The following is a 25,112-nucleotide window of genomic DNA, read 5'->3' as shown; positions in this document are numbered from 1 at the left end:
GAAATGCGGATGATTTATCACGCCTGCCAATCCCCACAGCTGCACAGGAGAAAAGTAACACAGTAGACTGTTTTCATATTAAACACTTGGAAGAGAGCCAAAGAGATCGTCTTCTTGCCCAAGTGATGGAAATGGTATCTACAGGTAATTTTCCAGGGGTCCGGGATTTAGACAGCACACTAGTCCCATTCATCAGCAGAAGGAATGGACTGACACTGCAGCAAGGGTGTCTTATGTGGGGTATCCGTGTCATCATCCCTCCGAAGCTGAGACCCAGAGTGTTGTCCGAGCTACATACAGGACATCCGGGCGTTGTAAAAATGAAGGCCATTGCTCGTAGTTATATGTGGTGGCCAGGAATCAATGCTCAAATTGAACAAGTCTCAAAGACCTGTCAATCCTGTCAGCTCACACAAAAAGCACCAGGACCATCACCTCTCCATCCATGGGCCTGGCCTGGTTCTCCATGGCAAAGAATCCATGTTGATTTTGCCGGTCCTTTCCAAGGCCATATGTTTATGGCAGTGATAGACACACACTCTAAATGGCTGTAAGTCTCGCTCATGAGCTCCACCACGACCTCTAAGACAGTACAGGTTTTAAGAGGGCTTTTTAGTCGCTATGGGCTACCAGAAGTCTTAGTGATAATGGCCCACAGTTCACCTCGAGCGAGTTCAGGACATTCATGAAAAGCAACGGTGTGAGGCACATCCGCTCTGCGCCATTTCATCCATCTACAAATGGTCTTGCAGAATGATTTGTGCAGACATTTAAACATTCGCTGAAACGTTCTGCAGAAACAGTTTCAATCCAACATAGGCTAGATGGATTCCTATTAATGTTTTGCAACACTCCGCACTCCACAACCAAGGAGACGCCATCCATGCTCTTCATCCATCGCAAGTTGCATTCTCGATTTGACTTACTGAAGCTGAACGTCACATCCAAGGTTGTGAAAGCTCGAGGTGCAGTGTGCTCGTCGAGACATTCATGCGAAAACCAGATTGTTCAAGGTTGGTGACAAAGTGTTAGTTCGAGATTATGGGAGAGAAGTGGACTCCGGGAGTAGTGTCAGCTGAGACTGGTCCTGTGTCATACACGGTCAACACTGGATCACCAGAACACTGGAGACGTCATGCTGACCAGATGTTAGACAGACATGCAGAGTTCAATGATTGAACCAATGAAGACCTGGCATTTCCACACACTTCAGAAGCTCTACCTGAGATGGAGAACACTGTTTCCACACCTGCTACACATCCGTCTCCTGAGCCTGGGAGTGTGTCTTCGATGCAAGCTACTCCAGAGGTAACCAACACACCACCAGAAGAGATTGGTAAACGATACCCATCCAGAGTTATTAAACCACCAGTGCGTTATAGTCCTTAAAACGTTGAGTAGGGTGTTCTGTTGGGCAATTTGAATAAGAGACTGTTGAACTTATTTGTTGTTGATCTAAGAGGTCATGTCTCCAGAAAAAGGGCAGAATAAACCCTTGACTGACCTAAGGGGTTTGGGAGAGTCTACTCCCAACCTCAAGGTTAGTGTGTAAATTAAATAAATAAAAAGTTGTTAGAAGGTTATGTTAATGTTTGCTGGGAAACAAGATTTGGTGGGGAGGAGATGTATGTATGTAGTGATCAATGGGGGTTTATGTGGTTTGTCTATTTAATGTGCGGTCGCGCAGTGTCCCGTGCTCGTCTTTGTTTGAGTGTACATTACATTCATGCAGAACAGGAACTGACAACTGACTGAAAGGATGTTTTATTGTTCTGACATGAACATTTAAACTGTGAAAATGGGGTGTTCTAAAACATTTGACCGATTGTATATTTTACTTCTTATGCTTGTAATCTCTAAAATAATCAGCTATATATAGGTTGACTATATCTACTGTAAATAAGTAGATAAGTAGCGCAAGCACTTAAACAAGTCACTCACTCAGGCACGAACTTTAGACATAGACGAACACGAGACATTTAGACAAAGACGAACACGAGACATTGCGCGAACGCACATTAAATAAGTGAATAACACAATCCCCAGTGATCACGAGACAAGGCACAGGTGATACCAACGAACACGCTCACAAACAACCCACACGTACAAGGAGGGGGCCGGAGCTGAACCGTGACATTCAGACACACAGAGTAATGTGGTGACTGTCCTTAAAATAATGAAGAGCTTTAACATCATAAAGAGCTTTAACATTGTATCTATCTCAACTAAATGAGAAATCGATGTTCTTGCTGTTGAGGATATTTTATTACAATGAAACACCTTAAGATAAAGCTAAATAAAAGGAAAGAAAGAAAAAAGGAAAAAAACATTATAAAACCATGAGATACACTGATGGCATAGAAAGAAATTACAAAGAAACAAGTACTTGTCAAACCATGTTTTCTTAGCTTGTACACCAAATAACATTTACCTTAAACATCCCTTTAGTCAAGGAGTACATTTCCTTAGTATCTGTGAAACATTAGAAGCATTATTCCCTTTGGAAATGCATAATCTTATGATTATGAAGTTCAATATAAAAGGTCCAGACAAAATATATTCCATCACACAATAACTGGATTCCATAAATACATAACATTATTTACATGATCTGTTGTCACTTATGAAGAGCTTGAACATCATGAAGATTTTTAGATCTCAATCTGGACCAGTCAAATCTAATTGACAATTCTGGTAAGAAAATAATACAGTGAAAAAAGACAATAACTGATTATACAATGTAATGGACAGATTGATCGATCTGGACGCTAGTGCATTTCATTAAAAGAACACAAATTGAACGAAGTCGATAACATAAAATAAGGATAAAGCATTGAAAACTATGGACAACAAAAAGTTTGGGGAACTGAAAACACTGGCACATCATAACACAGATTTAGGTCATGTCAACCATGAGGTTCTCCAAACCAAGCAGCTTTTAGAAAGAGTGAAGAGTGGGTTAGACAGACCTACTATCTACCTTGCTTGATTTTATTGTCTTTCTTGAACTTTACAAAACTATTTCCCATGAACTCTTGTAGTGCAAAAAGCAGATTTTGCATTCCCTTGCTCTGAGGGTCTACTGTCACAATCACAGGAAGTGCATCCCCTCAAAGTTTGAAACTAACAATCTCTGATCCTTTAAGGTTCCTGCAGCATGAAGTGAAAAATGTTAAGAAGTGTTTTCTTTCAGCCCTTCTACTGGGGACCCAAAGTTCATGACCCCAGGACTGAGGAAACCCTTCTTATCAGATTCACCAGTTTTATTCTTATTCGTGTAATGTATTAATGTGGTTATTGTTTCTATACTAAGTTGATTACCTCCTCAGCTCCAGTATGGTGAGTTAAGGAAACCTGTTAAGTTATAGATGACTTTGGAAGTGTGAATACTATTGAAATGCCTTAATATATTCTGAGAAACTCTTCTTGATTCCTAAGTGATGTACCTATAGGAAAAGTATACACTTTTCCATGTCTGCTGATGTGTAATTTAACTTTTTCTATCTTTGCCATGCTTCTGTGTCTTAGTTTATTAATGGGATTATGGGAGAGAAGTGGACTCCGGGAGTAGTGTCAGCTGAGACTGGTCCTGTGTCATACACGGTCAACACTGGATCACCAGAACACTGGAGACGTCATGCTGACCAGATGTTAGACAGACATGCAGAGTTCAATGATTCAACCAATGAAGACCTGGCATTTCCACACACTTCAGAAGCTCTACCTGAGATGGAGAACACCGTTTCCACACCTGCTACACATCCGTCTCCTGAGCCTGGGAGTGTGTCTTCGATGCAAGCTACTCCAGAGGTAACCAACACACCACCAGAAGAGATTGGTAAACGATACCCATCCAGAGTTATTAAACCACCAGTGCGTTATAGTCCGTAAAACGTTGAGTAGGGTGTTCTGTTGGGCAATTTGAATAAGAGACTGTTGAACTTATTTGTTGTTGATCTAAGAGGTCATGTCTCCAGAAAAAGGGCAGAATAAACCCTTGACTGACCTAAGGGGTTTGGGACAGTCTACTCCCAACCTCAAGGTTAGTGTGTAAAATAAATAAATAAAAAGTTGTGTCGTGGAAATTTCCTAATAAATGGATGAGGACTCAGACGTGGTTAAATGATTAATTTATTACAAAAATATAAATATATATAAATTGGACAAAGACAGATACAAGACAGACACAGACATGAGAGTCTCATTCAAGCATGACAACTCTGAAGGCAGGGGGGCGCTCCCCCTGCTTATATACAATCTTAAACACAATTCAGCAGTTCTAACAGCAGGTTATCTTTAGCACAGCATGTTCCAAAACATAAGCGTCCAGCAGGCTACTTTGTCTCACATGTGTGTATCTCCTAATATGGACTTCCCTAGAGTTAGCAGAAGCAACTGATGTATCAGTTGAACACAGAGAAAGCTAAATGACCCAAGACTAGTAGCCTAGTGACTACCAGTTAACAGAGTGTTCTTACCCTCAGCACTCTCCCTGACCTGGGTCACATATAGCACACATGCATAATATGAACGAAACATGGTTACACTGAATCACTTCATTATTGTAGTCCTTCTGCTTAGTCAGAATGGACATGTCCTAAATCATAAAGTTCATAATGATCTCTTATAATAATTAAACATAATCTAATTAATGATAATTAGTCAATAATCAATAATTTCTCTCACAGTTGTTAGAAGGTTATGTTAATGTTTGCTGGGGAACAAGATTTGGTGGGGAGGAGATGTATGTATGTAGTGATCAATGGGGGTTTATGTGGTTTGTCTATTTAATGTGCGGTCGCGCAGTGTCCCGTGCTCGTCTTTGTTTGAGTGTACATTACATTCATGCAGAACAGGAACTGACAACTGACTGAAAGGATGTTTTATTGTTCTGACATGAACATTTAAACTGTGAAAATGGGGTGTTCTAAAACATTTGACCGATTGTATATTTAACTTCTTATGCTTGTAATCTCTAAAATAATCAGCTATATATAGGTTGACTATATCTACTGTAAATAAGTAGATAAGTAGCGCAAGCACTTAAACAAGTCACTCACTCAGGCACGAACTTTAGACATAGACGAACACGAGACATTTAGACAAAGACGAACACGAGACATTGCGCGAACGCACATTAAATAAGTGAATAACACAATCCCCAGTGATCACGAGACAAGGCACAGGTGATACCAACGAACACGCTCACAAACAACCCACACGTACAAGGAGGGGGCCGGAGCTGAACCGTGACATTCAGACACACAGAGTAATGTGGTGACTGTCCTTAAAATAATGAAGAGCTTTAACATCATAAAGAGTTTTAACATTGTAGCTATCTCAACTAAATGAGAAATCGATGTTCTTGCTGTTGAGGATATTTTATTACAATGAAACACCTTAAGATAAAGCTAAATATAAGGAAAGAAAGAAAAAAGGAAAAAAAAACATTATAAAACCATGAGATACACTGATGGCATAGAAAGAAAAATTAGTTGGAGTGGAAGTCAGAATTTGGAGTTGGAAAGAAAGCCAAAACATCGCTACAAGAAACAGCTAGGGAATCCAATAATTAAATATTTAAGTATATTAAAGTCTAACATCTGTTTAGACGTGAGTTCGTTTAAACTCACGTAATTTGCTCTAACACATGTCGCAAAGTTATCATTCCTGCCATGTTATAGAGTTAGGATTTGTTCTGTTTTTCAGAAGAAATTAATACAAATTCTCCAGTAGTGTATAAAGACTGGCGAGGTAGCACACCTGTCTAAGTCCACGAAGGCCTTGATTACTCAACCAAGTGTACAGCGGTGCAGGTGTTGTGTCAAATTCTGACTCCTTGGCAGAATTCGATTCCCCTCGTTTACTCCCACATATAGATGCTACATTTGATATTTGCGATATCCGTTGTTTATAAATAAGGGCTACGTTTTCTTTATTAAATTACTTTAATGTAATGTTAGGAGTGAGGCAGGTCTGATGAATTCGGCCCGCCGGGGGTTCAGTCCAGCCCGCGGAATAAACCTGCATTATTTAAAATATTTTTTATAAGAAAAATAAACTCCATTTTATTTAAAATCGGCAGTTCCTACATCGTCCGCTAGCGGCTTGTTTTAGTCAGTTCTATCGCTTTATCCACTTTTTCTGTTGACCCTGGCACCCTCTTAGGTGAAATGTCTTTGTCAAAAAAGAAAAATGGGGACACAGAGATTTTTCAAGAAAAAAGTAAAAAGTTGTTCATAATATATTTAGTAAAAGGACAATACATTTCATATAAAGATTTTTATCATTTACTTCTTTGCACTAACACAAAGAAAAAAAGTGGATTTATTTTTGTTGCATGTAATTTTGGAATGAGTTTACTGGTCTGGCCCCCTTAAAATTCGATTAAGTTATATGTGGCCCCCAGACCAAAATGAGTTTGACACCCTTGGTTTAAACGGACTTTGGAGTTGTCTGTTTCATATTTAGTTTAATTTCAGTTGGTTTGTTCCTTCCTCTGATTCAGTAACTAGATTAACTCTCTGAACCTAAATCAAGTTTTCGACCTTATGCATTATAACATTAAATTGTTGATATCTATTAATCAATAAAAATGTGCATTTGTTTATTAAACTGTCACGTTGAGGACCCCGGCCCCTCCCTTTTGGGTGTGTGTTTACGTTGTCTACGTTTACTCGTCTGCGTCTGTGGAGCTCTGTGGTTGTGGTTGTGTCTTGTGATAATCCGTCTCACCTGTGGCTCGTCTCGTAATCACGCGGGGTTTATGTGGTTTGTATATTTAATGTGCGCTCGCGCAGTGTCCTGTGCTTGTCGTTGTCTGAGTCTACATGTTCTGTGTGAACCTTGTTGTTATACGTGCACCGTCTGCGCATTATATGTTAAATAAAGTGACGTCTGTGACCCCGAACCAGCGGACTCGTGTCTCGTCCGTCAGCCGCCGCCGCAAGCGTCACATATACCAATTACTGTGGCAAATATATTCCAACCTGTGGTTTTGGGTCACTGTGCAGACTATGAACTTCACCATCAGGTAATGAGATGGATATATCATAACTTCACATATTTGTTTCAGACATATTTCCCTGAAGTATCAGTGTGGTGCCCCTTATTATTCATAATTAATCCATATTGCTACACTCTTCTAGGTAGCTTGGTACTTAGTCAGACAGAAGTCTTAGTGCTTGCTTGATTAAGCTCATATCATTCAAAGTTTTTAAATAGACAAATTGTTTAAGTTTTTGTGTGCATCTGCTTTTACGTTTATGTGATCACACATTTTGTAGATCGTTAATAAACTGCACATTTCATACATAAATTGTCACGGTCACAGCTCCGGACCCTTCCCTGTGGGCATGTCGTGATGTCGTCTGCGTGCCGTTATGTCTATGTATGTCCCGTGGGTGGGGGTCATTTGTGAGCGTGTTCGTAGTCTCACCTGTGCCTTGTCTTGAGATCACGAGGGTATGTGTTAATCACCTATATAATGTGCGTTCGCGCAATGTCTTGTGCTTGTCTTTGTCTGAGGTTTCGTGCCTGTGCAAGAGTGGTCTGCCTGTTCTTGTTCTCCGCACGGAGCTTACCGTGTTTTGTGTTAATAAACGTTCTATGTTGCACCGTTCGACACTCGTCAGGCCTCCTCCCTCGAGTGTTACACAAATCATATCTCCTGTCTGCTTAAGATGAACTTTATGAAAACATTACATTTAGAAATTTTAATTGCAATTGATTGTGTTTCTTGTACATTAATTGCCATAGTCTGTGGACCCCCTAAAATAACTTTGACCAAACTATAGCCTCCCCAAAGATAAAATACTAGCTACACCACTGGTCATCAGCTCACCAGTACACTGCTTGTCAACATTCAACAACTAACCACCTACTGACTGCATGTTATTGAGGACTATTTTCAACACAGGATTAACACTGGGATATTACTTAAAGTGTCATTATTTGGTTACTACTTACAGTACCAACAGAGTTCTTCAGAGGTGTTGTGGACAGTGGAGAAGATCAGGAACTGTCCTCTTGCTTCATTGCTGAATTGACAGAGCAGCTCCAATGACTTTAATTAGCTCCATGTTTTATGTTGACCTCTTGAAAGTTTCTGCAACATACGAAGCAGGGCATCCACATTCAGGGACCACTCCTTCTCCTGGCCATCTATCTGTTTAGCTCAGTGCATTCACATTTAAACATTTGCATTTAACCATTTTACTAGTACCTTTATTATATTGCTCTAATGCTCGTTTATTTTCTTTTGTCGCTTACTGAACTTGGTTTTTTTTTTTGTCTGAACCACCAAGAAACACCATCTCATTAAATGTATGTGGTGTATTGTTGATTGACAAAAAGTCTAAAATGTTGATTTATATGTACAGTACATTCAATGCATGGATACACAATGCAAACCATTTAAGGATACTGCTCTTTACTCACATTCAATAAAGAACTGTTCTTTTGCACATGCAAACACTCTTTTTATAATGTCTTGCTTGATAGCTGCCTTAAGAAAAATACTGTATTACTGACACAAAAACATTGAACTGAATCTAAACGCCTTCATTATTTATTAACTTCAATCAATCAATCAATCAAATTTTATTTATATAGCGCTTTTTACAACAGTTGTTGTCACAAAGCAGCTTTACAAGTGCCGAGTCCTAGCCCCCAGTGAGCAAGCCAAAGGCCACAGTGGCAAGGAAAAACTCCCTAAACTTCACTAAAACAGTTGAGCAATGTTGAGCAATAGCTTACATTTTCATACTAGTTCAAGCTGCCAATAATTGCAAACATTTGAGTGAAAAGTGAAAGTAATATTGATCTTCCAATAATGAAATTGACTGACAGGAATCTTTGTGTGAATCATTGTTTCTGTGGGGATGCAAAAACACAAAGACACAACCCTCATGCAGGAATCTACACTTCTGTGCTAATCATTTCCTTGACGAATACATGAGTACATGAGTCAGAGGTAGGAAATAATGCATCTTATTTGACATGGACACTCAATATTGAAGTAATTAATACAATTTTGTATGTTGTAATGTGATTAAACCATACATATTGCAGTAAGCTGTACTGTATTGCCATTCCCTTAAATGCAGGCACAGCTAAATGCAGGCACAGCTATGATTTTATCAAATACACAGAGCATGAAATTATGGTTTGTATTTAAATATCTACAGCTATGATTAAGTAATTGATCAGAAATAGCCTACAAATTTAGCATGTAATAAAACCAGCAAGCTGCAAGTGAACTAGCCTTCCTATTATGGGAAAATCTTTGAATGTATCAGTTTTGGAACTAACAGTGGGGGATGGGCTATTATTGACTTCATGCGCAACAATTTTGTTTGTCCAGTTGGTGGCAGTAGCGAACCAATACTCAGCCATATGTAAAGACTAAGTAAATAAGGCTGCACATGAGAAGATTGATCGTGTTAACATAGTAAAAAACAGACATCTGAGAGATGGACCACACACAAAAAATTCAGAACAATAAGGTTTAATTTCTAACAGGAAAGAGAACAATAGCAATTGAACTGAAATGAATTCTGGAATAAAAAATTAATGGAACTAAATTCTTAACTTCACTAGATGCCAAAGCCAGAAATGATCTGTGAACAAAGTTTAAGTCGTGCATCACACCATGGAGACCATGACAATTTGCATTACCTTCCTCATACCACAACTTGCCTCTGTGGACCGGTGTATGTGGAGGCCGAATTAAAAAATGTAAAACGTGGCCTCTTCAGGAACGAAAACCTGCCTACACACGTGGATCGTTTTGTGGGCAGACACCTAAATTACATTGAAGGGGAGATGCGGCTTTCCTCAGCCAAACAACAACAAGCCAGACAGGGATGATGTTGGTTGCGACAAAGGCCTGGCAGTGGACACACCCAATCAGCCAACACTGGAAAACTGGAGGGGCCTGGCAGTACCCCCAAAAAAGAGGCCAACCTCCTATCTTATCCCACAGCCAGAGTGGCTACACACAGCTCCAAAGCAAACCAAAATTCAAATGGGACTTATGGAAATATGTGCAAGTCCATTAAGATTAAGACAAGCAATTTGTCTGATGAATGCTATCTTTGACACTGATTAAATTGAGTGAATTTGGCCAAGGGTGTGATTTCACTTATGTGAAAACAACAAGCCATTTGACTAGTTTCATGTTTCCCCTTTAATAAACAACAGTAAAGAGACCAGTGGTCACTCTAGTTCTGAAGGAATGCACGAAAGGAAAAGTGCCTTTTCATACAACAGAACTGCAAGCTAATTTTACTGAGTAGCACAATTTTAGTTTGGTGACAGATGAAACAGCAAGTGGGTTTTGTTGTAGTTGCTGTGGCTGCGTATGCGTGTAACCCTGATATTTAGTTTGAGGATTATTTATTGGAAAATATATTTTATTCAGCTTCTTATTCAATGACCATTCAATGACATGTTTGACATGACTTGACATGCTTCAAGGCAGTGTGAAGGGGTCTTGACAATAATGAAACTTGATTTAATATCATTAACACAGCATTTTTAATAAACTCAAAACCTTTCCCCTGTCTCCCTCTCCATGCCCTCTCTCTCTCTCTCTGTCTCTCTCACACACACACACACACACACACACGCTACCCCTCCCCCACCCTCTCACTCAGTGGTGAAAAATTGTTACATTGCCATAAATTCCCACGGGGGCTGAGCCAATCAGGTGTTGCGAGAACTTCCAAGTGAATATGCAAGATCAAGACGGGGGCTGAGCCAATCAGGTGTTGCGAGAACTTCCAAGTGAATATGCAAGTTCTATATAAAACCCCCTGCCAGTATCAAAACTCCTCACATTCAGACAGTTCAGCTTGTGAACTTGCTCTGTGCTTTTAATACAACTTTTACCTTGCTATTACCAGATCAGCAACCAACAGCCTTTTTAAAGGCTCATTGACCTTTATACTGCAGTATATTATTTTATAATATATATAAATGTTTTTATATTATATTATACTATACTATATTGCATATATTCTGTTACATTCTTTTTATAGTCTTTTCAAAGGCTTATATATTATATTACATTACATGATATAATATTACTGTAACGTATAGAACACGCTGAGAGGGATCCTGATGCGGAGTAACACGTTCTTTATTTGAATAACTCTGTACAACTAGCCACACGATGAGCAAAGTGACGTATGGCAGGTGCAGAGCAGTAGCGTGGGAGCGGTGGTCAGTGCGGTCCAGGGTCGGGAGGCGAGGGCAGAGTCCGGGAGGTATCCAGGGATCAGGCAGGAGACGTGGTCTAGGGGACAAGCAGAGTTCGGCACACAGAGAGACAATCAGGAATAACGGCTTGGTATGCAACGACATGAGGCAATACTTCGCAACCAGGAAGTGAAGTCTAGGTGCTTAAGTATGCCCGGAATGTGGGCGTGGTGGTGAGACAGGTGAACATAATTATGTTATCGGCTATTCCTGACAGTACCCCCCCGCAACGGAGCGTCTCCAGACGCTCCACGCCGCGAAGGCGGCCGGCCACGGCCCGGGGGGCGGGGAAATGTGGGTGTGCAGCGTGAAAGTCGGCGATGAGCGACGGGCAGAGGACATCGCGAGCGGCTACCCAGGCTCGTTCCTCGGGACCATAGCCCTCCCAGTCGACGAGATACTGGAGACCCCCACGCCGTCGATGTGATTCCAGCAGCTCCCGTACTATATACGCAGGTCGGCCGTCAATGTCCAGGGGCTCGGGGGGGGCGATCCAGAACCGGGGCTACAGGCATGGGACTGTAGTGAACAGGCTTTAGGAGGGATACGTGGAAGACGGGATGGACGCGGTATTGAGGGGGCAGCAGCAGTTCGTAGGAAACAGCGTTCATCCTGCGGGTAATCTTGAACGGCCCGATGTATCTAGACTTGAGCTTATGGCAAGGCTGGCGAAGGTTCAAGTTGCGAGTGGAGAGCCATACTCGCTGACCGGGGTGATATATGAGCGCGGGGAGACGACGGCGGTCAGCGTTCATACGACGGGTGTGGAGCGCGCGCCGCAGCTGAACGTGTGCGAGCTCCCAGGTGCGGGCACTGTTTTTTAACCAGTCATCCAGAGCGGGGATGTCAGAGGGGGTTTTATCCCAGGGGAAGAACGGCGGCTGGTAGCCGTACACACACTGGAAAGGAGTCAGTTTGGTGGATGAATGTATGATGGAATTGCGTGCGTATTCAGCCCAGGGGACGTACTTGTGCCAGTCTTTCTGGGAAGAGCAGTATTGCCGGAGAAAGCGACCTAGCTCTTGATTGTAGCGCTCCACTTCTCCGTTGGATTGGGGGTGGTATCCGGAGGTTAGACTGGCGGTTATTCCGAGTAACTTGCAGAATTGGGTCCAGACACGGGAGGTGAATTGCACGCCTCTATCCGACACGATATTCTCGGGTAGCCCATATATCCGGAAGACGTAGTGGAACACGTCAGAGGCCGTCTCCATAGCAGTGGGCAGTTTCGAGCGAGGGATCAGACGACACATCTTGGAGAACCTATCCACCATCACGATTATCACCGTGTTACCGCCCGAGACAGGCAGATCCGTAACGAAGTCGATGGCCAGATGAGACCACGGACGGCGGGGTATCGGCAAGGGGAGGAGCTGACCAGTGGGCAGTGCTCGGGGTGTGCGCGATTGTGCGCATACAACACAGGCGAGTACGTAGTCGCGAATGTCCTCCTCCCAAGACGGCCACCAGTATTTCTGGGCGATCAGGTGTTTGGTGCGAGTTATACCGGGATGACCCGTGCCCGGCGTGTCGTGTGCGAGTTGGAGGAGGCGTCCCCGGAGCGGGACCGGGACGTATTGTTTGCCATCGGGACTATCTGCAGGGCCTGGGTCGGCGCGGAGGGCTTCCTCCAGTTCGTCCTGAACATCCCACCGGATGAGGTCAACGAAACAGGATTCTCCGAGAATATGGTCAGGTATCTCGCCGCTCGGCGTCTTCTCGTGAATCCGGGATAATGCATCGGCCTTGGTGTTCTTGGATCCAGGTCGGTAATGTACTGTGAATCTGAAGCGGGTGAAAAACAGCGCCCATCTGGCCTGCCGGGGATTGAGTCGCCTAGCGGACTTGAGATACTCCAGGTTCTTATGGTCTGTATATACCTGGAAAGGGTGCTCTGCTCCCTCTAACCAGTGCCGCCAGTGTTCGAGAGCCAGTTTCATGGCCAGGAGTTCGCGGTCGCCCACGCCATAGTTCACCTCGGCCGGTTGTAATTTTTTGGAAAGATAGGCACACGGGAACAGTTTGGGTGGATTGCCTTGTCTCTGTGAAAGTACTGCCCCCACGCCAACGTCGGATGCATCGACCTCAACGATGAAAGGTAACGAAGGGTCCGGGAGATGCAATATGGGAGCGCTGGTGAACGCGGTTTTCAGCGCTTTAAACGCCTGTTCCGCTTTGGGTGTCCATATGAAGTGGCGCTTCTTTCCCCCTTTCAGGAGATCGGTAAGGGGGGCCGCCACCGAACCGAAACCCCTGATGAACCGACGACAGAAGTTGGCGAATCCAAGGAAGCGCTGGAGATCCTTAACGGAACGGGGCACAGGCCAGTTTGTGACTGCGTCTACCTTGTTGTCGTCCATACTGATGCAACCCGGCGATAGGGTACAGCCAAGGAAGGAGATGACAGGTGCATGAAACTCGCATTTCTCCGCCTTCACGTACAAGCCGTTCTCTCGCAGACGCTGGAGGACCGAAGAGACGTGTGTTATGTGTTCCTGGATAGAGGGGGAATAGATCAAGATATCGTCTATGTAAACAAATACGTATTTATCAATCATGTCTCGGAATGTCGTCCATAAAAGCCTGGAACACTGACGGGCTATTAGACAGCCCGTATGGCATTACTAGATACTCATAGTGCCCCCTGGCGGTGACGAAGGCTGTCTTCCACTCGTCACCAGCGCGAATTCTAATCAGGTTGTAGGCACTCCTGAGATCAAGCTTCGTGAACACTGCAGCCCCCATTAGTCGTTCTTGTGAGGCAGAGATGAAGGGTAGAGGGTAAGCATATTTAGACGTGACAGCGTTCAGGGCTCGATAATCAATACAGGGACGTAACCCACCGTCCTTCTTCTCTACGAAGAAAAACCCAGCCGCGACGGGAGATGTCGACGGGCGAATAAACCCCTTCTGTAGGGCCTCACTGACATAAGATTCCATAGCGGCATCTTCTGGGCGGGAGAGCGGGTACGGCTTAGTTCTCCTGGGCAAGGTTACCCCGGGAAGGAGGTCGATGGCACAGTCGCAGGTTCTGTGTGGAGGGAGTAAACTGGCACGCTCTTTACTGAATACGTCAGCGAATTCTCTGTACTGCTCAGGGACCGCATCGGAGAGAGGCGTGTGAGGACTCTCAACCATCGAGGAGCGAAGGGGTAAATGCATACAATCCTGCTGGCAATGCGATCTCCACGCAACTAATTCGCGTCTTTGCCACGAAATGACAGGGTCATGTTCTCTTAGCCAGGGGAAACCGAGGATGACAGAATCGCGAGGGGCGGAGACCAGGAAGAACTGCCTCATCTCGGTATGGAACAGCCCGACACGGAGGAGCAAGGGCTTGGTACGTCGGTCAACTAATCCGGTACCTATGGGTTGTCCGCTTACTGAGTTAACTCGGAAAGGGGGGTTTACTTCCTCAACGGGAACGTTTAACGATCTGGCTAGTTCGCTGTCGAGAAAGTCCCCTCCTGCGCCTGAGTCAACTAACGCTGAGTAGCTGCGAGTTACACCTCCCCAGGTGAGCTGTATAGGTAGGTTAAATTGGGAATTACCACAAAGAGAAAGTAATGGAGGGCTTACTTTTGCTTGAGAGGGGGAATTCCCACGGAGACGAGGTGGTCGTGTGGAACATCGGTCTCGGAAATGACCTTCCTCGCCACAGTAGAGGCAGAGTCCTTCGCGCATGTGACGCGCCCTCTCCCGGGGAGTGAGTGGAGACCGGCCCAGCTGCATTGCTTCGGAGTACTCTCGATTGTCCTCTCCGGGGAGACGAGACGACTGGTGAGAAAGAGTGGAAGTGCGTACACCTGCTGTGTTAGGACGGTGAGTAGTGAGCAGCTTATCTATGTTCACCGCTGCTTGTATGAACTCGGAAAGAGTTAAATCTTCATCTTTACAGGCCAACTCAATCTGCAGATCGGTTCTGAGACCGCGGCGGAACACCGTCTTGAGGGCAGTTCCACTCCAGCCACTGCCAGCAGCCAATGTACGGAATTCTCGGGCGTAGTCTGCCGCGCTGCGTCTCCCCTGCTTGATTTCACATAACTGGGTGCCAACATCGCGCCCGGCGGCGGGGTGGTCGAAGACGGATTGGAGCAGTTCGGAGAAGTGGCGCTCCGTATTCAGGGAGTCGTCTCCGCTACTCCAAAGAGCAGTAGCCCAAGCTCCTGCCTCTCCCATCAGGAATGTCAGCATGAAATCCACCTTTTGACGATCCGTCTGGAACAGGGCCGGGTGATAGGTGAAGTACATGGAGCACTGCATCAGGAAGTTCTTGCAACGCTCCGGAGACCCGTCATATCGTTCAGGTAAGGCAACTGGCATATTGGCGGGATGCATCGCAACGGTCAGGGGGGCAGAAGACACGGGGCTGGCACCTTGGACGTTCTGGCGTGCAGATTCGGTGAGGGCACGGAGCGCAGTTTCTTGGTTACAAGTTGTCTCGGTGAGCTGTTGTATACGCTCCGTCAGGGCTGCGATAGTCGCCTCTTGGCGAGCCAGGTGAGCCTGTGTTTCCGCAGGATCCATGGGATAGGCGAAGTATTCTGTAACGTATAGAACACGCTGAGAGGGATCCTGATGCGGAGTAACACGTTCTTTATTTGAATAACTCTGTACAACTAGCCACACGATGAGCAAAGTGACGTATGGCAGGTGCAGAGCAGTAGCGTGGGAGCGGTGGTCAGTGCGGTCCAGGGTCGAGAGGCGAGGGCAGAGTCCGGGAGGTATCCAGGGATCAGGCAGGAGACGTGGTCTAGGGGACAAGCAGAGTTCGGCACACAGAGAGACAATCAGGAATAACGGCTTGGTATGCAACGACATGAGGCAATACTTCGCAACCAGGAAGTGAAGTCTAGGTGCTTAAGTATGCCCGGAATGTGGGCGTGGTGGTGAGACAGGTGAACGTAATTATGTTATCGGCTATTCCTGACAATTACATTACTATATTTACTATTGTCACGTTACGGTCCCCGAACCCTTCCTTTGGGGTGTGTGTTAACGTTGTCTGCGTCTATTCGTCTGTGTCAGTGTATCTCCGTGGGTGCGGGTGTGTCTTGTAATTATCTGTCCCACCTGTGGCTCGTCTCATCATCACGTGGGGTTGATGTGGTCTGTCTATTTCGCGCAGTGTCTTGTGCTCGTCGTTGTCTAAAGTCTGCACGTTGAGTGTATGTGCTTCAGTGTTCTCGTGCGCCATTGCGCATTATCTGTTGTTATTAAACGTAACGTTTGCTACGTAAGCGGGGATTCCGTGTCTCGTCCTTGGCTGCGCCCGAACGTTACAACTATATTAAACTTTGAAAGGTTCACAGCCTTTTTCAAGGCTAGTGTAACGTTGCTAACTAGCAACTCACAGCTTTTAAAAAAGTTTATTGTTATTTGCATATTACATTATTGATAATAGTAGAAGTGTAAGCTTTATAATAGTAAAAAAAGTGCGCGTGTGAAAAAAATAAATAAAATTGCGCGTGTGAGCATGCATGTGTGAAAAATAAAAAATGTGTATGAAAAAAAAGTGTGTGTATAAAAAAATAAATAAAATTGCGCAAGTGTGAGCATGCACGTGTGAAACAAAGAATAATAAAATGCGCGTGTGGAAAAAAAAATTTTAATGCGCGTGAGCGTGTGCATGTGGAAGAAAGTTTGCGTGTGAAAAAAAAGGCGTGTGTGAAAAATATATATAAAAAAGTGCGCGCGTGAAAAAAATATATAAAAAATGGCTGTGAAAAAAATAATTTAAAAATGTATGTGAAAAAAGTTCGCGTGTGAAAAAATAAATAAAATTGCACGTGAGCGTGCGTGTGTGAAACAAAAAATAATAATAAAATGCGTGTGTGAAAAAAAGTGCGCGTTTAAAAAAAATCTTTTTTAATTGCGCGTGTGTGAAGGGGGGGGGGGGGGGGGGGGGGGGACCCTTTTGCAACCCTTTGCCCAGGGGCCCAGACTATCCTTAATCCGTCCTTGCCCACCTCCAAGATTACTCCTTCAAAATATGAGTCTCCTGAGTTTTATTGGAGAATTCAGTGTAGCAGTAGTCTTTAAATAAATTAAACGATTGGTAAAAATACAGTGAAACCATATTAATTTCGCTACACTTGTCCTCTCCGCACAAATTCAACGCTGCTGCCCCCCTCCCCCTCTCCCTCTCTTTCTCCCCCGATCGGTTATGGATAAACTGAGCTGAGCAGTTTACATTTTACGGCACCATTTAGTACAAAATGATCCAGTTATGTGATTCTACATTACTTATTTATTATGTTAAAATAAGGATTTCAAGTCTTTTCATGTCTTAAAGCTCAAGTCCGATTCCAAGTCCAAGTCAGTAAAGGTAAAGTCTAAGTCAAGTCGCAAGTCTTCAGTGATGTTGTCGAGTCAAGTCACAAGTCATCAGTTTAGTGACTCGAGTCGGACTCGAGTCCAAGTCATGTGACTCGAGTCCACACATCTGGTTTTAATACAACAGCCATGATAACAAGCTAAGAAGCTTAAAACATCTAAAATCTTAAGGTGGTTAATTGAAACGTGTGTGTATTCAGTGTGTATTTGTGTGTGTCAGCAAAAAATGAAGCAGTGTGTTCTGAATTTGTACAGTGAATAAAATGTCCAAAGTGGCAATACTGATCTTCATGACAGTTCATAACATGCATGTCTTTACAGAAAGGAGTAACAATAGATTAAGAATACCTTCCATATTATGGTTGGTAATCTTTGGCTTTATTAAAATGTTTCATGAAGGAGTGTTTGTGAATCAGGATCTAAGAACTAGAGCAAATGTCAGCATGAATGGAGTCAGTTACTACAGGTACATTCTGAACTGAAGCGTGATGTCTCCAGGAAACAAAGCCATCGAAATACACATATAAAAAGAATCACCACTGAATGTGTGAGGCAGGACCCACTAAAGTGTTAATTTTTATTACACATTTACATTTTCATTTTTATTTGAACTACGAGTTGGCTGGGTGCAAGAAAAGCCAATATTTGCATTGCAACGATCTGTGTTGCATGTCTTATTGAGACAGTTGGTTGATAATTGAGACTTAAATGTAAATGTAACTGAACCTGATATGAAAAGTGAACCAGGAGGAGAATTACTGCAGAGAGAGAAATGTGAAAGATTCAATATAGTACCATAGTTGTACATTCAAACACCTAACAGCAGTATACCATATCATATGGGGGGAGGAGTTGAAGGCTTGTGTGTGTGTGTGTGTGTGTGTGTTTAGGGGGTTGAATGGTACCATGTGCCTCATCTAAGACAGAAACAAAGATGTTCATGCAGAGAACTACCATATATGTAAAATCAATCCATACAATGTCAATACTCCAGCAGCACAACCACAACATGGCAGTCACACAGCTCATCAAGTTTTTCACCTGAATGGACTGACTGGGGCTGCTTTGGTGTCCCTGTTTATATGTTGGACTCCTTGCCAAGCCACCTGGGTACAGTCTAATGCATAATTACAGCTGCACACTGCCTTCACATATTCACATTCAAATGAGATGGTACACTTCCCTGGGGAACTGACAGATGTTATGTTACAGATACATTGTTCCTTGTCTAATCAGTGTCTACTTAAACCCTATAGGTGATTAACACATACCCTTGTGATCTCAAGACAAGGGACAGGTGAGACTACGAACACGCTCACAAATGACCCCCACCCACGGGACATACATAGACATAACGGCACGCAGACGACATCACGACATGCCCACAGGGAAGGGTCCGGAGCTGTGACCGTGACAATTTGTGTATGAAATGTGCAGTTTATTAACGATCTACAAAATGTGTGATTACATAAACGTAAAAGCAGATGCACACAAAAACCTAAACAATTTGTCTATTTAAAAACTTTGAATGATATGAGCTTAATCAAGCAAGCACTAAGACTTCTGTCTGACTAAGTACCAAGCTACCTAGAAGAGTGTAGCAATATGGATTAATTATGAATAATAAGGGGCACCACACTGATACTTCAGGGAAATATGTCTGAAACAAATATGTGAAGTTATGATATATCCATCTCATTACCTGATGGTGAAGTTCATAGTCTGCACAGTGACCCAAAACCACAGGTTGGAATATATTTGCCACAGTAATTGGTATATGTGACGATTGCGGCGGCTGACGGACGAGACACGAGTCCGCTGGTTCGGGGTCACAGACGTCACTTTATTTAACATAGAATGCGCAGACGGCGCACGTATAACAACAAGGTTCACACAGAACATGTAGACTCAGACAACGACAAGCACAGGACACTGCGCGAGCGCACATTAAATATACAAACCACATAAACCCCGCGTGATTACGAGACGAGCCACAGGTGAGACGGATTATCACAAGACACAACCACAACCACAGAGCTCCACAGACGCAGACGAGTAAACGTAGACAACGTAAACACACACCCAAAAGGGAGGGGCCGGGGTCCTCAACGTGACAGTTTAATAAACAATAGCACATTTTTATTGATTAATAGATATCAACAATTTAATGTTATAATGCATAAGGTCGAAAACTTGATTTAGGTTCAGAGAGTTAATCTAGTTACTGAATCAGAGGAAGGAACAAACCAACTGAAATTAAACTAAATATGAAACAGACAACTCCAAAGTCCGTTTAAACCAAGGGTGTCAAACTCATTTTGGTCTGGGGGCCACATATAACTTAATCGAATTTTAAGGGGGCCAGACCAGTAAACTCATTCCAAAATTACATGCAACAAAAATAAATCCACTTTTTTTCTTTGTGTTAGTGCAAAGAAGTAAATGATAAAAATCTTTATATGAAATGTATTGTCCTTTTACTAAATATATTATGAACAACTTTTTACTTTTTTCTTGAAAAATCTCTGTGTCCCCATTTTTCTTTTTCGACAAAGACATTTCACCTAAGAGGGTGCCAGGGTCAACAAAAAAGTGGATAAAGCGATAGAACTGACTAAAACAAGCCGCTAGCGGACGATGTAGGAACTGCCGATTTTAAATAAAATGGAGTTTATTTTTCTTATAAAAAATATTTTTAATAATGCAGGTTTATTCCGCGGGCTGGACTGAACCCCCGGCGGGCCGAATTCATCAGACCTGCCTCACTCCTAACATTACATTAAAGTAATTTAATAAAGAAAACGTAGCCCTTATTTATAAACAACGGATATCGCAAATATCAAATGTAGCATCTATATGTGGGTGTAAACGAGGGGAATCGAATTCTGCCAAGGAGTCCGAATTTGACACAACACCTGCACCGCTGTACACTTGGTTGAGTAATCAAGGCCTTCGTGGACTTAGACAGGTGTGCTCGCTCGCCAGTCTTTATACACTACTGGAGAATTTGTATTAATTTCTTCTGAAAAACAGAACAAATCCTAACTCTATAACATGGCAGGAATGATAACTTTGCAACATGTGTTAGAGCAAATTACGTGAGTTTAAACGAACTCACGTCTAAACAGATGTTAGACTTTAATATACTTAAATATTTAATTATTGGATTCCCTAGCTGTTTCTTGTAGCGATGTTTTGGCTTTCTTTCCAACTCCAAATTCTGACTTCCACTCCAACTAACTTTTCTTTCTATGCCATCAGTGTATCTCATGGTTTTATAATGTTTTTTTTTTTCCTTTTTTCTTTCTTTCCTTATATTTAGCTTTATCTTAAGGTGTTTCATTGTAATAAAATATCCTCAACAGCAAGAACATCGATTTCTCATTTAGTTGAGATAGCTACAATGTTAAAACTCTTTATGATGTTAAAGCTCTTCATTATTTTAAGGACAGTCACCACATTACTCTGTGTGTCTGAATGTCACGGTTCAGCTCCGGCCCCCTCCTTGTACGTGTGGGTTGTTTGTGAGCGTGTTCGTTGGTATCACCTGTGCCTTGTCTCGTGATCACTGGGGATTGTGTTATTCACTTATTTAATGTGCGTTCGCGCAATGTCTCGTGTTCGTCTTTGTCTAAATGTCTCGTGTTCGTCTATGTCTAAAGTTCGTGCCTGAGTGAGTGACTTGTTTAAGTGCTTGCGCTACTTATCTACTTATTTACAGTAGATATAGTCAATATATATAGCTGATTATTTTAGAGATTACAAGCATAAGAAGTAAAATATACAATCGGTCAAATGTTTTAGAACACCCCATTTTCACAGTTTAAATGTTCATGTCAGAACAATAAAACATCCTTTCAGTCAGTTGTCAGTTCCTGTTCTGCATGAATGTAATGTACACTCAAACAAAGACAAGCACGGGACACTGCGCGACCGCACATTAAATAGACAAACCATACTGGAGCTGAGGAGGTAATCAACTTAGTATAGAAACAATAACCACATTAATACATTACACGAATAAGAATAAAACTGGTGAATCTGATAAGAAGGGTTTCCTCAGTCCTGGGGTCATGAACTTTGGGTCCCCAGTAGAAGGGCTGAAAGAAAACACTTCTTAACATTTTTCACTTCATGCTGCAGGAACCTTAAAGGATCAGAGATTGTTAGTTTCAAACTTTGAGGGGATGCACTTCCTGTGATTGTGACAGTAGACCCTCAGAGCAAGGGAATGCAAAATCTGCTTTTTGCACTACAAGAGTTCATGGGAAATAGTTTTGTAAAGTTCAAGAAAGACAATAAAATCAAGCAAGGTAGATAGTAGGTCTGTCTAACCCACTCTTCACTCTTTCTAAAAGCTGCTTGGTTTGGAGAACCTCATGGTTGACATGACCTAAATCTGTGTTATGATGTGCCAATGTTTTCAGTTCCCCAAACTTTTTGTTGTCCATAGTTTTCAATGCTTTATCCTTCTTTTATGTTATCGACTTCGTTCAATTTGTGTTCTTTTAATGAAATGCACTAGCGTCCAGATCGATCCATCTGTCCATTACATTGTATAATCAGTTATTGTCTTTTTTTCACTGTATTATTTTCTTACCAGAATTGTCAATTAGATTTGACTGGTCCAGATTGAGATCTAAAAATCTTCATGATGTTCAAGCTCTTCATAAGTGACAACAGATCATGTAAATAATGTTATGTATTTATGGAATCCAGTTATTGTGTGATGGAATATATTTTGTCTGGACCTTTTATATTGAACTTCATAATCATAAGATTATGCATTTCCAAAGGGAATAATGCTTCTAATGTTTCACAGATACTAAGGAAATGTACTCCTTGACTAAAGGGATGTTTAAGGTAAATGTTATTTGGTGTACAAGCTAAGAAAACATGGTTTGACAAGTACTTGTTTCTTTGTAATTTCTTTCTATGCCATCAGTGTATCTCATGGTTTTATAATGTTTTTTTTCTTTTTTTCTTTCTTTCCTTTTATTTAGCTTTATCTTAAGGTATTTCATTGTAATAAAATATCCTCAACAGCAAGAACATCGATTTCTCATTTAGTTGAGATAGCTACAATGTTAAAACTCTTTATGATGTTAAAGCTCTTCATTATTTTAAGGACAGTCACCACATTACTCTGTGTGTCTGAATGTCACGGTTCAGCTCCGGCCCCCTCCTTGTACGTGTGGGTTGTTTGTGAGCGTGTTCGTTGGTATCACCTGTGCCTTGTCTCGTGATCACTGGGGATTGTGTTATTCACTTATTTAATGTGCGTTCGCGCAATGTCTCGTGTTCGTCTTTGTCTAAATGTCTCGTGTTCGTCTATGTCTAAAGTTCGTGCCTGAGTGAGTGACTTGTTTAAGTGCTTGCGCTACTTATCTACTTATTTACAGTAGATATAGTCAATATATATAGCTGATTATTTTAGAGATTACAAGCATAAGAAGTAAAATATACAATCGGTCAAATGTTTTAGAACACCCCATTTTCACAGTTTAAATGTTCATGTCAGAACAATAAAACATCCTTTCAGTCAGTTGTCAGTTCCTGTTCTGCATGAATGTAATGTACACTCAAACAAAGACAAGCACGGGACACTGCGCGACCGCACATTAAATAGACAAACCATACTGGAGCTGAGGAGGTAATCAACTTAGTATAGAAACAATAACCACATTAATACATTACACGAATAAGAATAAAACTGGTGAATCTGATAAGAAGGGTTTCCTCAGTCCTGGGGTCATGAACTTTGGGTCCCCAGTAGAAGGGCTGAAAGAAAACACTTCTTAACATTTTTCACTTCATGCTGCAGGAACCTTAAAGGATCAGAGATTGTTAGTTTCAAACTTTGAGGGGATGCACTTCCTGTGATTGTGACAGTAGACCCTCAGAGCAAGGGAATGCAAAATCTGCTTTTTGCACTACAAGAGTTCATGGGAAATAGTTTTGTAAAGTTCAAGAAAGACAATAAAATCAAGCAAGGTAGATAGTAGGTCTGTCTAACCCACTCTTCACTCTTTCTAAAAGCTGCTTGGTTTGGAGAACCTCATGGTTGACATGACCTAAATCTGTGTTATGATGTGCCAATGTTTTCAGTTCCCCAAACTTTTTGTTGTCCATAGTTTTCAATGCTTTATCCTTCTTTTATGTTATCGACTTCGTTCAATTTGTGTTCTTTTAATGAAATGCACTAGCGTCCAGATCGATCCATCTGTCCATTACATTGTATAATCAGTTATTGTCTTTTTTTCACTGTATTATTTTCTTACCAGAATTGTCAATTAGATTTGACTGGTCCAGATTGAGATCTAAAAATCTTCATGATGTTCAAGCTCTTCATAAGTGACAACAGATCATGTAAATAATGTTATGTATTTATGGAATCCAGTTATTGTGTGATGGAATATATTTTGTCTGGACCTTTTATATTGAACTTCATAATCATAAGATTATGCATTTCCAAAGGGAATAATGCTTCTAATGTTTCACAGATACTAAGGAAATGTACTCCTTGACTAAAGGGATGTTTAAGGTAAATGTTATTTGGTGTACAAGCTAAGAAAACATGGTTTGACAAGTACTTGTTTCTTTGTAATTTCTTTCTATGCCATCAGTGTATCTCATGGTTTTATAATGTTTTTTTCTTTTTTTCTTTCTTTCCTTTTATTTAGCTTTATCTTAAGGTATTTCATTGTAATAAAATATCCTCAACAGCAAGAACATCGATTTCTCATTTAGTTGAGATAGCTACAATGTTAAAACTCTTTATGATGTTAAAGCTCTTCATTATTTTAAGGACAGTCACCACATTACTCTGTGTGTCTGAATGTCACGGTTCAGCTCCGGCCCCCTCCTTGTACGTGTGGGTTGTTTGTGAGCGTGTTCGTTGGTATCACCTGTGCCTTGTCTCGTGATCACTGGGGATTGTGTTATTCACTTATTTAATGTGCGTTCGCGCAATGTCTCGTGTTCGTCTTTGTCTAAATGTCTCGTGTTCGTCTATGTCTAAAGTTCGTGCCTGAGTGAGTGACTTGTTTAAGTGCTTGCGCTACTTATCTACTTATTTACAGTAGATATAGTCAATATATATAGCTGATTATTTTAGAGATTACAAGCATAAGTAAAATATACAATCGGTCAAATGTTTTAGAACACCCCATTTTCACAGTTTAAATGTTCATGTCAGAACAATAAAACATCCTTTCAGTCAGTTGTCAGTTCCTGTTCTGCATGAATGTAATGTACACTCAAACAAAGACAAGCACGGGACACTGCGCGACCGCACATTAAATAGACAAACCACATAAACCCCCATTGATCACTACATACATACATCTCCTCCCCACCAAATCTTGTTCCCCAGCAAACATTAACATAACCTTCTAACAACTTTTTATTTATTTATTTTACACACTAACCTTGAGGTTGGGAGTAGACTGTCCCAAACCCCTTAGGTCAGTCAAGGGTTTATTCTGCCCTTTTTCTGGAGACATGACCTCTTA

General features: G+C 42.1%; 1 protein-coding gene and 1 long non-coding RNA gene across 2 annotated transcripts in view; both read right to left on the bottom strand.

Annotated features, from left to right (window-relative positions):
* The window catches only part of LOC143496653 (uncharacterized), a 209,659-nt gene that overhangs the window by 145,464 nt on the left and 39,083 nt on the right, over positions 1 to 25,112 (bottom strand). The gene's annotated exons all lie outside the window — the stretch shown is intronic.
* The window catches only part of LOC143496649 (uncharacterized), a 30,178-nt gene continuing 20,940 nt past the window's right edge, over positions 15,875 to 25,112 (bottom strand). The window contains exon 9 of the mRNA XM_076992831.1: positions 15,875 to 16,015. Within this exon, the coding sequence (XP_076848946.1) occupies positions 15,998 to 16,015 (18 nt within the window). The 3' untranslated portion in view covers positions 15,875 to 15,997. The remainder of the gene's footprint in view (positions 16,016 to 25,112) is intronic.

This window comes from Brachyhypopomus gauderio, unplaced genomic scaffold, assembly GCF_052324685.1.
Source record: "Brachyhypopomus gauderio isolate BG-103 unplaced genomic scaffold, BGAUD_0.2 sc98, whole genome shotgun sequence".
NCBI classification, from domain to species: Eukaryota; Metazoa; Chordata; class Actinopteri; order Gymnotiformes; family Hypopomidae; genus Brachyhypopomus; species Brachyhypopomus gauderio.
The sequence above is the reverse complement of the archived record's forward strand: the minus strand, read 5'-3'. Positions and strand labels throughout refer to the sequence as shown.